The sequence below is a fragment of the Chiloscyllium plagiosum genome, unplaced genomic scaffold (assembly GCF_037043375.1).
Source record: "Chiloscyllium plagiosum isolate Xiang-an unplaced genomic scaffold, Cpla_swu_hap1 HiC_scaffold_18, whole genome shotgun sequence".
NCBI lineage: Eukaryota > Metazoa > Chordata > Chondrichthyes > Orectolobiformes > Hemiscylliidae > Chiloscyllium > Chiloscyllium plagiosum.
This window is the reverse complement of record NW_028270156.1, coordinates 43,439,327-43,455,011: the sequence shown is the minus strand read 5'-3', so window position 1 is coordinate 43,455,011 and position 15,685 is coordinate 43,439,327. Positions and strand designations below refer to the sequence as shown.

Below are 15,685 nucleotides of genomic sequence, written 5' to 3'. Positions count from 1 at the left end.
TGTTTACTGTTTACTGGTGTGAGTTCCGTTCATTCATGCAAATTCGCATAAGCAGTTTTAACAGTTCCTTCAAGAGATAACAGCCCAGTTAAAAGGTATTTAACAAGTACATACTAAATGGGGAAAATGTTTTGGTGTTCTGTAATCTATTCAGGTCTGAGAGACAGTTGGTAAGGGCTGTTAAATTTTATAATCTTTAGTAGATGGGGATGGTACTTTTTATGATATTGACACTTATTCAGTAGTAGCTTTTGATGAGAGGGGTTTATGGTGAAATGGATGTTTTAATTTTAGTCAGAGTTAAAAATCACACAACACCCAGGTTATAGTCCAACAGATTTAATTGGAAGGACAAGCTTTCGGAGCGCCGCTCCTTCATCACGTGATCACCTGATGAAGGAGTGGCGATTCTAGAGCTAGTGTGCTTCCAATTAAACCCGTTGGACTATAACCTGGTGTTGCGTGATTTTTAACTTTGTACACCCCAGTCCAACACCAGCATCTCCAAATCATTAATTTTAGTCTATATTGTAATAGTAAAACATACTACAAAATGCAGTTATGTCAATGAATGAATGAAACCGTGTTATAGTAAACAACAGGTTAGTAAAGGGAATGAATGAATGAATGAACTTTAAACCCAGTATTAATAAATATAACGAGCTGGTGAGTGAGTTAGTAAAGACAACCTAAAACACAATATCTCACAGGACCTTGTAGCACACTCCAATAGAATTTCATGGGAAATTGAATTTTCCTGTGTATAGTTCGTCTACACCTGAAATCTTCCAAAAATCTCCAAAAGTCAGAGACTTCCTTAAAAAAACTGCACAGAGGCTGGTTTCTGTCATCAAGTAACACTTTATTTATGAGTTATGATTTGATGGAACCGGTGTTGGACTGGGTTGGACCAAGTTAAAAATCACACAACACCAGGTTATAGACCAGCAGGTTTATTTGGAGGCACTAGCTTTCAAAGCATTGCTTCTTCACAATCACCTGATGAAGAAGCAGCACAGCAGTGTGATTTTTGACTTTATTTACTAGTGCACAGTACACTGGTTGTCGCCAGCCAGCTCAGAGTCTGTCCTCAACTGATGAGATTCTAATCTCCTGGTTATATTGGCCAGCCAATGCTTTCCTGATTAGAACCAGGTGGACCCTCTGACTCCGAGATTCTTGATTGGGATTGTTAACCTGGGCCAATCACTATATACTACCCCTCTCCGAAGTCTGGAGCGGTAGGCCTGGTCTTTCGCTTGTTGCTTCTCTTGTGACGTCTTTGCCCCAGGTCAGGTCTAGGGATGACTTTCTCCTCTTCTGCAGTAATGATATTGAGGCTGCATCCACTTTGGACTCCAAAGTTTGCTCAAAACAAGTTGGTTTCTGACAGGCCTTCCAGCTGTTCTGAGGGGCCAGATATGTTTTTCTCCTGCCCTGTTTGCAAGTTAACATCTTTCAGGTGATCCATGTGTTTGTTCAGGACTGTATCACCTCCTTGAACTTTTTAAGTCACGGGACCTAACCTTGTGTCAATCTCACCTTGTACCCATACAGGGCCATTTCCATGGTTCTGGCACCAAACTTCATCCCTTGAATCAAATTGTCTTTTCTGCTTGGAAGAGGCATTTGGCCAGGATTGGCATTCCTTCTAGATGGTATGGAACTGGCTTTTTGTGCCGAATGCAATTGGACTTCTGGAAATTTTCAAATTCCCTGCTGGTAAATTATGTCTCATTGACCATGATCAATGCTTCCAGGAGTCCGTGCACTGCGATTGATGCTAGCAACTTCTCAATTGTCATCCCAGAATTTGCTGAACAAACTTTATGTACGTCCAACTACTTTGATCAAGAACATTGAGTCCATGAAAGGACCGGCATACTTGACATGCAACCAACTCCACAGATTACCCAGCCATTCCCACAGATGTGGGAGTGCTGGTGGCAATTTATCTTCTCGGACTTTTGGCCTAAGGTCAAGTGTTGAGTTGAGTTATCAGAGCAATTGAGATCATCACTGGATTGTAATTGGACTTTGGAGCACCATTGGTTGAGCTGACCTGCTATTGGTGGATCTTTATGCTGGCTTCAGCCTATTGCCAATTTAGGGAAAAGCTAACCTAGAGCTGTGCCCTCAGCAAGCACCTGTGCTCCAGGTCAGGGTGGCTGTATGAAGAAAGTGGAAGAAAGCACAGAGGTCATACAGACATTTTTGTGAAGAGGATTCTACTGGATTACTGTGAACTCCAAGCAGCAGACATCCATTTCCTGCAGGAAATCCCCAGTGGCGGTTACTTCGATGTGATCTTCAGGAGTGAAGCAATGTGAACATTCTCTGAAGATATTTGAGGAGAAAGGCAGTGAGGGTTCCTTCTCCGTCCTGAATGCAGAGCCATTGTTTGTGTTACCTGTAGAGAGGAGTTCATCATCCATATGTATAGCTCCCATGTGCCAGCAGCAGATGTTTTGGCCTTCCTGGGAAGGTATGTGCAAGTGCAATGTGGCAGCAATGATGTGATGGACTCCCTTCAGGGTCTGGACCAGTAAACGGCAGGTTAAGGTAACCCTGAGGGCAGATACTGATGGAATGCTCTTGACCCATGATCTAGCTTTGAGATCAGAGGAGCTGAGGTTATCTGACATATGCAGGGCAGCCCAGGGTCTGTCGAACCTGTGGGAGATCAGGACACAGTGGTGGAGTGCAAGGTAACCCTGTGCAGAAACGCAGAAACTGTAAGCAGGACGGGCACCTGACCAAAGACTGTCAACAAGCATAGAGCTGCAATCTGTGTAGGGAAGTGGGCCACCTGTATATGGCATATCCAAGAGGGCTACATACACTCAGATGGCGAGCAGTGGCACCTTCCAGTAGAAAGAAATGAAGGGAGGGTCACACAGGAGGAGGGACAGGCCAGAAAGGATAGACAGTAAGCCCGCACAATGGCACAACAGACTCAACCTCCATACGAGCATCCACAGTCAGTGGAGGAGGAGGTGACAAGGGAGTCAGGGGAGTGGAAAATGGTGAAGAAAAACCAGAAGAGAACCTTGCCTGGCCTCATCAGGTCCACAACAGAACAGGAAGAGACAACGGCACGATGGCAACAGAAGCTGCTGGAGGTCTGCTGGACTTGCAGATGGAGGGTCACCAACAGAAAAGAAGGATCAAGGTTACCGGGGAGAAGGAGAGAAGCACCCCCTAATAGAAAATGGTGGATGTCATAAGGTGTGTGCGAAACCCAGCCTTCCACTACCAGGAACCAAGGGGGTCCTCCACACCACAGCTCTGGGCAACTGGGAGCAGCGACACTTTGAATAAGGAGCAGAGGACGACAGTCCCTTGGTCCGACTCAGAACCATTCCTAGTTTAATACTTGCCCAATGAGGCCAGACAGGGGCAAAGGCCTGAGGGAGGAACTGGAAAGCTACCTCAGCCCTGCGAGGGTCCAACAGTTCACCCACACCACAAGAATGCAGGGGACTGCCTCAGTGATAAGACCTTGGGTAAATGGACTTTGGGTTTTAACAATTGTATAAAGCTAAAATGGGCTTAAAGACCGCAAGTATTAATGTGCGTAACGTTAAATCTACTATACGATATCTGTCTATGTTGGCTTATCTGGGCAACGTTAAAGCAGATTTCCTGTTTCTGCAGGAGTGTGGGATACTGCACCTCAGCACAGTTGATATTTGTGCATCCTGAGGAACAAACTGTAGAGTGCAGAATCCTTCATCACAGAGCTGCTCAGGACAAACCTCGACAGAATTACTGCATTTTTCTCCAGCCTTCTTTGCATAGATACATTCCAGAAATAGGTGTGTGACAATCTCGTCCGCTCTGCAGCCACTTTGAGGGCAGTATGTGGTGGCGTACAGTCTGGGCATGCATACGAAGGATCTCACAGGCAGAGCCCTTCTCACCACCAGCCAAGCAATGTCCTGATGCTTGTTTGGAAGTTCTGGTGATGAGGCATTCTGCCAAATGACTTTCATTATCCATACAGGGAACCATTCGACAAGGTCCACACTCTCCTTTGCCCGAAGGGTCTTGACGGCATTACATGCTGATCATTGTCTGATGGGCTTGTGGTCAAAGGTGTTTTCCTTCATAAATTTCTCCATGAGGGACAGATGGTACAGATCGGTCCAACCATTTGAAGCGTTGCCATGGCAATGAGGCCAAGCCTATGTTTTGCAACACCGGGGACAGGTAGAACCTCACTAAGTAGTGACACTGGTGTTTGCATACTGAGGGTCTACGCACAGCTTGATGCAGCCACACACAAAGGTGGCCATCAGGGTGAGGGTAGCATTGGGCATGCTTTTCCCCATTTTGTCAAGTTCTTTATACATAACGTCCCTTCGGATTTAGTTCATCTTCGACCTCCATGTGAAATGAAAGATGATCCAGGTGGCTGCAGCAGTGCAGGTTCGGGGCATCAGCCAAACCTATGCCACATACAGCAACACAGTACCTCACACATGATGACCAGATTTTTAACCTGCAATGGAGAGTGACTGGTGTTCCCATCTGCCTAGTTTCTGCCTCACTTTTGTGACACTCGCCCCCAAACCCAATACCCAGCACCTTCAGGTAGTGGGTCCTGATGGTGAAGGGGTTAAAGGATTGGTCGGTCCAGTTACCAAGGAGCATGGCTTCGCTCTTGCCATGTTTAATTTGGTACCCGAGGCCCATTCAAATAGTCACAGTATGTGCATTGACAGCAGATAAATAGAAAACAGCGACATCATCCATGTACATGGAAGACTGTAACCTGCAGGTCACAACTGCCTGGAAAAGTCACCCTCTCAAGCTCACATCCTTCCTAATGGATTTGGCATAATGTTCTATACAGCACACAAACCAGGCAGGAGTGTGTGCGCAGCCCTGCCTGACTCCAGATCTGACCAGGAAACTTTGATTCCCACCCATTGATTCATACTGCACTAACAATGTTGATCTAGAGCAGATTCCCTCCTCAAAACCCATTTTGGAGAGAACATCTCTCATGTTGGTGTGCAATATCCTGTCGAAGGCCTTCTCCTGGTCCAGGCTGATGAGGCAGTTATCCACCCCACTGTCCTGAATACTGGCAATTGTATCCCTGAGGAGCGCAAGGGTCTCAGCAATGCTCCTACCTGGTACAGCATAGATTTAATTGGGATGAACTACTGATTCTAGAGCAAACCTGACCCAGTGGATGATGACCTTAGACCTGATTTTGTAATCCACGTTCAAGTGATATTAGTCACCAATTTTTAATTTCTTCCCTTCCCCCCCCCTCCTGCTTGTAGATGAAGGTAATGATGCCTTTCCTCCTGGAATTGCATACAGTACCTGCCATAAGCATACCGTCCTATACTCTCAGCAAGTCCTGGCCAATCAAGTTCCACAGAGCAGAAAACACAACTCGGCTGGTAAGCCATAACTCAAGAACTTTTATTCTTTTCAAAAGGACTCGAGGCATTGGTCAGCTTGTCCAGAGATAGCAGCTGATCCAGCCTCTCCCACGTGCTGTCAGCTAAGACCTCAGTGATAGAGGACTGGGAGGCCATGCTGTCAATGGGCCTCATGTTATTGAGTCTGGCATAAAAGGATTTGCTGATCCTCATCATGTCATGGAGGACCATCAACTTGGTGAAAGACGCTTTTTGGTCTGCCCAAAACTTGCTGGTCTTCCAGTTGAAAGAGTTGGCCAAGACTGAGTGTTGCAGACTGGCACATTCCAAGGTCCAGGACTAAAGCTTGGGGCAGCTGCCGCTAAGGTGCAGTGGGGAATGACCACTGTGGAAGGTCCTTATATCAAAGAATAATGGGAGTTCATTCAGTAATTGGACCCTCCTGATGCCTCAGCTAAATGCCAAGAGTTTATTTGTAAATATAGAGAAAGCCAAAACCAATGTTGTTTTTTCTTTGTAAATACAGACAGTATTAATCTGAACAGTTTCATGAACTTGTATCTACATAAAGATTTCCTTCTATGAATAAAGTATATTTTTGCAAAAGAAGATGTCCTTGTTGGCACTCTGGGCATTGCCCTACCAATACAGCTATGTCAGCATTCAACCTTGGACACCAGACATAACTTCTTCCCAGTATCTTCATCTTTGAAACCCCTGGAGGACCCTGGTGGAGTTCGGCCAGTATCTGGCAGTGACTTTTACACAGGACAATCACCCTTGCTTCCAACAGTAATGTGCCATTCTTTATAGTGATCTGATCTCACCGGGTCCCAAAAAGGTTTAAATTCTGGTTGCAATGGCCCTTCTGTTTCTCCAATAACCACCAACTGTTTCTGTTTCACTAGGACAGCATTTTTGGTGTCCACAGTTGGATATTGTCCGCGGTGACTGAAAGGGTGTCCAGAAAGTTTAAAACCAAAACAGACTCTTCCGGGGAGGGGCCACCAGTGGGGTATCTGCCAGGGGATCCAGCTCAAGGCATCCGCATTAGCCACTTGGCTTCCGAGACAGTGTTCCAATTGCACTTGTATGTGTTGAGAATTTGGGCCCAATGCTGAATTCTACTGGAATCTATGGGCGGCACTGCCTTGCCTTCCTTCAGTAACCCTAGCAAGGGTTTGTGATCTGTTATTATGGCAAATTCTCATCTATAAAGGTACTGGTGGAATTTTCTCACATCAAAAACAAGTGTTAAACCTTCCTTCTCCATCTGGGCATAATTGCGTTCAGCATCAGCCAGAGTCTGGGAAGCATTCGTCTCTGTTGGGCCACTGGTGAGCCAATATGACCCCAATATCATATGAGAAGGCATCGCATGTCAGCACCAGATTTCATTTGGGATCATAATGTGCCAACACGTTTAGATGATAGCTGTGTTTTCATTTCCTTAAAGGCTACTTCTTGGCTACATGACCATTTCCAAGGCTGACCATTTTTCAATAGTAAGTATAAGGGTGCCAAGATGGAGGCCAAGTCACCTATGAATTTTCTGTTATAATTCACTAACCCACTTCCAACAGGTGTAACCCCAGTTTTGTCGACTTTCTAATCCAAGTAGATCACTTGGGGCATCTGGAATGTACATCTTTCCCATTTCAGGTGTACAACCACCTGGCAGAAACATTTAAACACTGTCCAAGTTCACCAGGTGCTCTTTATTGGTCTTTCCAGTTACTAGTACGTCATCCAGATAAATGGCAACCTGGGGTAACCCTTGTAAAACTTTTTCAATAGCCCACTGGAAAAAGAGTGCAGCCTTGCATATTGATGTAAACCATTATTAGTTGTTAAATGTAGTGTACTTTTAGGATTCCTCATCCAGACACAATTGCGAGTAGGTGTGGCACATGTCCAGTTTCATAACGGACAGCACCTCCGCTATGTCTCTGTGCGAGGGATTGCCTATTTATCCAGCCGCAAGAAGTGGTTTACTGTTTGCTTAAAATCCACAAAGGCGAACTGAACCATCAGGCTTCACAATCGATATGACCGGTCCTGCCCATTCTGCAAATTGCATTTGTTGATGATCCCTCTACTCTCCAGCCTTCTGACTTCCACCTCTACTTCTTCCTGCAAGGCAAATGACAGACCTTGCAAACTGTCAGAATTTTGCCCTGGACAACATGTAAAATGGCTTTAGCCCTCTAATAGTCCCAAGCCCTTCTTGAAAAAACTCCTGGGTATTTCACTAGGACTTCATCTGAGGCAGCCATTTTCCAATGGAAAAATGTTGAGCCAACCGAGACGAATCTCTCTCAACCAACTGTGCCCTAATAGGAATGGGCTCGAGCCTTTTACTGCCATCGGTAGTAATTGCACCAATTGCTTCTCGTAGGACACTGGAACTGAAGTCGTACCCCTAATTTGCAATGGTTCCTCAGTGTTCTCAGTCTGCTCGAGGCCTTGCATAAGCTTCAAGGTGAAGTCCCGAGCAAATCTGATTAAAGACAGACAAATTCTGCAACCACAGATGCAGCTGCACCGGTATCAACCTCTATAGGAACTGGGTGACCATTTAACCAAGCATTAATTTAGGTGTCACTCAGAAATTTAATTATTCCACCACATGTAGGGAGACTTTACAGGGTGTGCACTCTCCTGGATACTGGCTGACAAGTTTTCGTACTCCAGTTAAAGCCTTGTGGGACCCCTTTGCTGTCTCGAGTCTACGTAATGCCAGCAACTACTATGGTTTGCCAGCCCAGATCCTGAAGAACTGTTTAGCTACTGAGCTGAAGCTTGGCTTTGTTGTGGAGGTTCTGCTGTGTGTTGGCCTAAGATCCCTCTGCTCAGGATGTGCCCTGCATGAGGTTCTGTGATTGCCTACACTCACGTGGTGTTCCCCAAGCTCAGTTGGACAGAGGAGGGTGTCTATTTCCATTAGAATGCCCTGTAGATCCCATGCTCCACTTGCTGCATTTTATAATGACAAAGCCAGCTGCAGTGCCTATGTGAAGTCCAGTTGGGCTTCAGTAATAGGTACTTCTGCATGGTTACATCATTCATCCCACATATCAAATGGAATCTCAGCATCTCATTCAGGATAGACCCAAAATCACATGCCTCTGTCAGTTGTCGTAACCTCATCAAAAATCTCAATACGGATTCCCCCTGTTCCCTAATAGCCAAATGAAACCAATAGCATCTCAGGATTAGAGGAGGTTTCATAATATTCCTTAACCAGCTCCGTCAATTCTTGGCATGTTTTAGTGTCTGGTGCCTCTGGGAAAGTTGTCTTTTATAATCAAACATGCAACAGGTCCATATGTCCCCAATATTTGACATTTCCACCATGGGAAAAAGATTCTGACTCTCCAACCTATCCACACCTCTCATAATTTTACATATTTCTCACCCCTCAGCCTTTGTTTCATCAAAAACAATCCAAGTTTGTCCAACCTATCCTTCATGACTAATGAACTCAAATCCAGGTAAATCCTGGTAAACGTCTTTGGCATTTTCTCCAAAGTTGGTACCCTACTCCCAGAAGCTGTCTAAACAGCTGTCAAGACCTTTAAATTTCAGCTGACTGCTGTGGAAAGGGGACATGGTTTGCCTTCTTTTGACAGTTCTGCTCTATGAAAGAATTGACAGAATGGAATGGAAGTACAGCTCTGCATTTCTGAGGGAGACCTGAGTGGAATATCCTTTCAAAAATGGAGAGCTTCTTTTCATCCTTTATACATAAACAAAGGGGCACAGTGGCATTCTGCGTGAGATTGTCACTCTTCAGAAAATCCAGCCCATAATTTTAAACTGGAATTTTATTTGAATGTACTGAGGAAATTGAGTGTATTTGAATTTCTGGTTTTAAAATTTAATTTTTGTGTAGTTTATCGTGATGCTTCATTCATTGATTTTTTTTAAAAAAAGACCATTTAACTCATGATTTCAACATGATGACCTGTCAATTTTAAACGCAAGTTAATTTGTGATCCACTTTCTGATAGTTGAAATTATGCTTATTCTTCTTACTCTGCTTATTTCTCTAATTGAAGAAATACATACAGGAAGCTCGGAACCTTGGAACAAGCATGCGTCAGCCTAAGCTGTCTAACCTGTCTCCATCAGTAATTGCACATACCAACTGGAAGTTTGTTGAGGGCCTATTAAAGGAATGTCGTAATAAGGTAATTTTGTTTTTCTATTAAGTTTTCCCTCCTTTTTTCCTGAAAGTACTCACTGTAGTTGGGGGGTACAGTGATGCACATACCTTTCTGGAGCTCGCCCAAGTGCCCGTGTTCATGTCTAAGTCTAGAGCCTTTTTACCCATGCAGGCATTGTTCAGTAGCACTCATTGGATTGTAAACTGGAAAAACTTGTATTTTTTTTTGTATCCTTCCACTTCCTCACCCCAGAAACGTTCAGGTAGTTGTATCCAAAATTCAAATTGTTTAAATTGATGAAATTATCTACTTAGTCAGTTATATGTCAAGGATCAAACCTCAGATCATTCTGGTCTGCATAATTTTATGCTATTTTCATAGTACATCTGCTTCCAAAGGCAATGAGAAGTTCTCAACTTTTTTCTACAAGGTCAGAATGGTAATTCTAATTGTTATTTTTCCAATGTGTTTATTAATTCACAAATATCTCTTTTGCAGACTAAGCGCATGCTAGTAGAGAAAATGGGGAGAGAAGCAGTGGAACTGGGTCATGGCGAGGTGACTATCACAGGAGTGGAAGAGAATACGCTGATTGCTAGTCTCTGTGATTTGTTAGAAAGAATATGGAGTCATGGCCTACAGGTCAAACAAGTAAGTAGCCAAGGAGAAAGTGAGGTCTGCAGATGCTGGAGATCCAAGTTGAAACTTTATTGCTGGAACAGCACAGCAGGTCAGGCAGCATCCAGGGAACAGGAGATTCGACGTTTCGGGCACAGGCCCTTCTTCAGGAATTCCTGAAGAAGGGCCTGTGCCCGAAACGTCGAATCTCCTGTTCCCTGGATGCTGCCTGACCTGCTGTGCTGTTCCAGCAATAAAGTTTCAAGTAAGTAGCCAAGGTAAATCTAAGGGATTTGTAGAGACATACAATGATTGCAGCACAAAAGAGGAATGTTCGGCCTGTTGTGTCTGTGCAGGCACAATACTCTAGTTGAGGCTGAAGCAGTATTTTGTAACAGCTTGCAATTTTCTCACTTTCAAACTCTGTACCACCACTTATAAGGCCTGTAATTCTGTATACTTTTTCTTAACTTTCCTGTCATAGAACATAGAATAGTACAGCACAGGAACAGGCCCTTGGCCCACCATGTCTGTGCCAACCATGATGTCTAAACTAATCATACCTGTCTGCACATGGTCCGTATCCCTCGTTTCCCTGCCTGGTCATGTGTCTATCTGAATGCCTGTTAAATATTGCTCTTGTATCTGCTTCTCCCACCTCCACTGACAGCACATTTCAGGCACCTACCACAGTCTGCCACACACATCTCCATTAAACTTTACCTTTCCCACTTTAAAACTCTGTCCCCAGTATTTGATATTTCCACCATGGAAAAAGATTCTGATCATCTACCCTATCCACGCCTCTCATAAATTTACATATTTCTATAGGTCACCCCTAAGCCTTTGATGCTCTATCAAAAACAATCCAAGTTTCTCCTTAATAGCAAATAAACTCCAATCCAGGTAAACTCCTGGTAAACCACTTTTGCATCCTCCCTAAATCTTCCCCATCCTTCCTATAATGTGACCAGAACTGCACATAATACTCCAAATATGATTGATCTAAAGTTTTATATAGCAGCAAAATGACTTGTCAATTTTTATACTCAATGCCCCGACCAATGAAGGCAAGCATGCCATCCATCTTCTTTATTAATAATCCATATGTATTGCTACTTTTAGGGAACTATGGACTTGCACCCCAAGTTCTCTCAGTATAGCAATGCTCCTAAGGGTCCTGCTATTTACTATGTATGCTTGTCTTCCATTTGACCTTGCAAAGTGCATCACCTCATGCTTGTCTGGATTAAATTCCATCTGCCATTTCTCCATGCAATATTCCAACTGTTATCGATCCTGCTATATCATTTGATAACCTTTCTCACGATCTACAACTCCACCTATTTTCATGTCTTTTGCAGACTTATGAATCATTTTCATCTAAATCATTTATATAGACATATATGAATAAAATATGTATGTATTGCAAACGACAGAGGTTTCAGCACTGATTCTTGCATAATAGCACTGGTTGCAGACCTCCAGTCAGCAAAACACCCCTCCACAACCACATTCCGTCCTCTGTGACCAAGCCAATTTTGTAACCAACTTGCCAACTCATCATGGATCCCATGTGACTTAATCTTCTGGACTAGCCAACTTGTCAAATGCTTTATTAAAGTCAGTGTAGACAATATCCACTGCCCTACACTTCTTCTTCATTGTCACTTCTTCAAAGAACTCAATCAAGTTTGTGAGACAAGACCTAGCCCACACAAAGCCATGCTGACTATCCCTAATATGTTCATTCTTTTCCAAATGCAAGTAGATTCTGTCCCTAAGTATCTTCTCCAATAATTTCCCTACAACTGATGTAAGATCACTGGCCTGTAATTTCTTGAATTATCCCTGTTACCCCTCTTAAACAAAGGAACAGCATTAGCCAGTCTCCAGTTGTTTCGAATCTCACCTGTGGCTAAAGAGGATACAAAGATCTCTGTCAAGGCCCCAAGAACCTTATCCCTTACCTCCCTCAGTATCCTGGGATCAATCTCATCAGGCCCTGGTGACTTAACTACCTTAAAGTCTTTCAAGGCACCCAACATCTTCTCCTTTTTAATATCAATATGCCCTAGTTTTACCACCATCCATGTCCTTGGTGAATACCAATGTGAAGTACTCATTAAGGGCCTCACCCACTTCCTTCAGCTCCAACATAAAATCCCTCCTTTGTCCTTAAGTAGACCTACCCTTTTCCTAGTTACCCTCTTTATGCTATTGTACAAATATAAAATGCTTTGGTGATTCTCCATAATTCTATTTGCCCAGGACATTTCGTTGCCTTTTTTCAATCCTTCAAATTCCTTGTTTAAGTTCTTGCCTTATTCCTTATGGGGCTTGACCAATTTCAATTTTCTAAACTTTACGTATGCATCCTTTTTGATTAATCTTTCAATACCTCTTGTCATCTACAGTTCCCAAAACTTGCCATCCTTTATTTTCGTCCTCACAGGAACATGCTAGTCTTGAAGGCTGATCAGCTGGCCTTTAAAAGATGTGTATTATCATTAAGAATAGCCACCCCCAATTTAAATTCTCCAGTTCCTGCCTAATACTGTTATAATTAGTCTTCCCCCTAGTTTAGCACTCGAACAATAGAAAGTTCACAGCCAACATAGAAACGGAATCTAATAGTCTTCCACAGGTATGCAAATAGTAGAAAGATGGTTAAGAGACTAGAGCTGATGAGGGTTTACAAAGAGATTTATGCATGGAAGTTGGAGACAATTCTGAGGTACTAAATTACCACTTTGCATCCATCTTTAGTAAAGAAGACACTGCCAAAGTCACCTTTACTCAATTAAATTTACCTTTCCTCAATTAGAATACTGTTTCATCTGATTCTAGCTTCTTCTCAAACTGCAGGGTGAATTCTATCATTTATGGTCACTTCCCCCTAGGAGTTCCTTCACTTTAAGCTTCCTAATCAATTTGCTTCATTGCATATATTAAATTCAGAATTTCCAGTTCCCTAGTGGGCTCTACTAGAAGTTGCTCCAAAAACATATCACAGCCATTCCACGAATTCTTGTTCATGAGTTCTGCGACCAACCTGATTTTCCCAGTCCACCTGAATATTGAAGACCTCATGATTATTGTAATAGTGCCGAGGCCTGTACATAACTCACACCAGGGATAACATTAGGATGTCCCAGTTGGAGTTAGAGATCGGCTGCAAAGTTTCCACAGGTGCGTCATGATTGTTGAATGTAACCTCGGGAAAAGATTTGTGACAATGGATGTTATGACCATTCATGTTTAGAAATATTCGGTAAGGGGAGTGAGATTTAATTGCACCAGAAGTAGGCATTATTAGCCTCAGGCCTGAAGTTTCTCTTTGAGGATTGTTAAGGTCTTGTTTTGATAAGTATCAATCGTTTATTAACAAAGTAATAGTCTTTTTTTAAAATCAGGATTTGTTGGAATCAGGAATCAGCAGGGTTCAGAGTTCCATAAGTTGCATCATAGACATTACATAAATGTTAAGTATTATATTGCATTATGCAGTATTTTTTGTTAATAGGGTAAATCGGCACTATGGTCTCACTTGCTACATTACCAAGAGACCAAGGAGAAAAAAGAAACTGTGTTAGGAAGCACCAGCAGTACAGGTAGGAAGTTTTCAATCTTTGAATATACATGAATTACATGAATAGAAAATTGGCCGAGAGTTGCCTACTTGTGGAATAAATTTCCAGATATTGTAGTGAAGTCAAGACTCTAGTATCATTTAAGAAACAAGTGGATGCTACAGGTGACGAATTTTTCAGGATGCATAAATTCAGATCAGCTAAATTTCTTCTTTAACCATAATCATCTTTAAGATATTCATGACATAAAAGTAAGTAAATGTGTTAAGTGATACCTTTTCTCCTCAGTGCAAAATGATCAGTTTCCTCCGCTTAAAATCATTACTTGTGTTTTAACAAAAATCCAACAGCTTCATGTTCAGTTTATATGATGAAAGCATTTTAGCCAGATTTTTTTAAACTGATCTAATTCTCAACAAGGAGTTATATGAACACAAGTGTATTTTATAGAATCCCCCACAGTGGCCAACAAGTCTACACCAACCCTTCAAAGAACACCTCACCCAGACCCATCCCCATCCCTCTACTCTATCCCTGTAACTCTGCATTTCCCATGGCTAATGCAACTAGGAGAAAGTGAGAACTAGAGATCAGAGCCAAAAAGTGTGCTGCCTGACCTGCCGTGCTTTTCCATCACCACACTTTTTGACCCATGGCTAATGTGCCTAACCTACACATCCCTGAACACTGTGGATAAGTTAGTATGACTAATCCACCTAACTTGCACATCTTTGGACTGTGGGAAGAAACCAGAACACCTGACGGAAACCCATGCAAAACATGGGAAGAACGTGCAAACTCCATGCAGACAGTCGCCCAATGCTGGTATTGAACCTGGGTCCCTGGCGCTGTGAGGCAGCAGTGCTAACCAATGAGCCACCATGTCGGTTCTCTAGATTAATGGTCCAGGCCTCAAGATTTCCAACCCATAACAACATCACATGATCATACACCTTTGTTGTATACCAATTTGCTTGATATCAGCTGATCATGGATATCAAGAACATAAATAAAGATTTAAATATGTTAAAAGAACAGTTTCTTCTTATCCTTAGGAATCATCCCAGATCAGGAGAGGAGGAAATTTGATGGTTTTGCCATGCCTCCATTAAAGGTTTCACTTACACAGGATATGAGGCAAGTTCATTACCTTAACCTGTTTGTTACTTGGTCCTAAAGAAGTTGAATTTTATGTATAGATTTACCTTTTGAAAAAGAATTTGACTTACTTTGCGTGATTTTGGTATTTAGTGATTTAAATCATAGAATTGCACAGCAGGAGGTCATTGGTGAACTTCTTGACGATAAACTTTAATAAATGCGTTGTGATTTTTCAATTCCTTGATTTTTATAGAATTAGTTATGCTTCAATCAAAGGAAACAATTCAATCCAACGCTTGTATAAGATTATTTTTGAAAGTGCTAACCAATATATAGCTCAATTCTTTTCACTGTCCTTGTACTTCTGCAAAAGTTTATTTTTAGTGAAGACAATAATTCAGGTCCATTGAATTCATGATAATGTTGTCACTAACACAATGTTGATAGATGGGAAATGACCAGCTGACTGCTGCCATGGTGCAATTTAACAGCATACCTCCCATCACCACTACTTTATGTCTTGGGAGACGAACAAATAACAGAGATAGGAATTTGGCACCAATTTTAGGTGAACAATCTTGGAAAATGTATTTGGCCCCTGAATGTTCACTGAAAGTTGGCAACTCTGCATCAAATTTATATCAGATAAATGGGTAAATAGTTCCATCTACTGGGCATTGTGAAAACAACCTGATTTTAAGGAACAGAATTGGCAGAAATCTTAATCTTGCAGTTGACAGAAGTTCATTGCATTACTGCTTAAAACAGTAAAGGTTTTTCTTTAAATAACACTGATAATGAC

General features: G+C 42.5%; 1 protein-coding gene across 3 annotated transcripts in view; it reads left to right on the top strand.

Annotated features, from left to right (window-relative positions):
• Window positions 1-15,685, top strand: part of dennd5a (DENN/MADD domain containing 5A) — a 266,025-nt gene that overhangs the window by 189,197 nt on the left and 61,143 nt on the right. For all 3 annotated transcript variants that reach the window (XM_087996558.1, XM_043705881.2, XM_043705880.2), the window contains 4 exons: window positions 9,464-9,595; window positions 10,070-10,222; window positions 13,716-13,803; window positions 14,838-14,919. In XM_087996558.1, coding sequence (XP_087852684.1) covers window positions 9,464-9,595; window positions 10,070-10,222; window positions 13,716-13,803; window positions 14,838-14,919 — 455 coding nt within the window. The remainder of the gene's footprint in view (window positions 1-9,463; window positions 9,596-10,069; window positions 10,223-13,715; window positions 13,804-14,837; window positions 14,920-15,685) is intronic.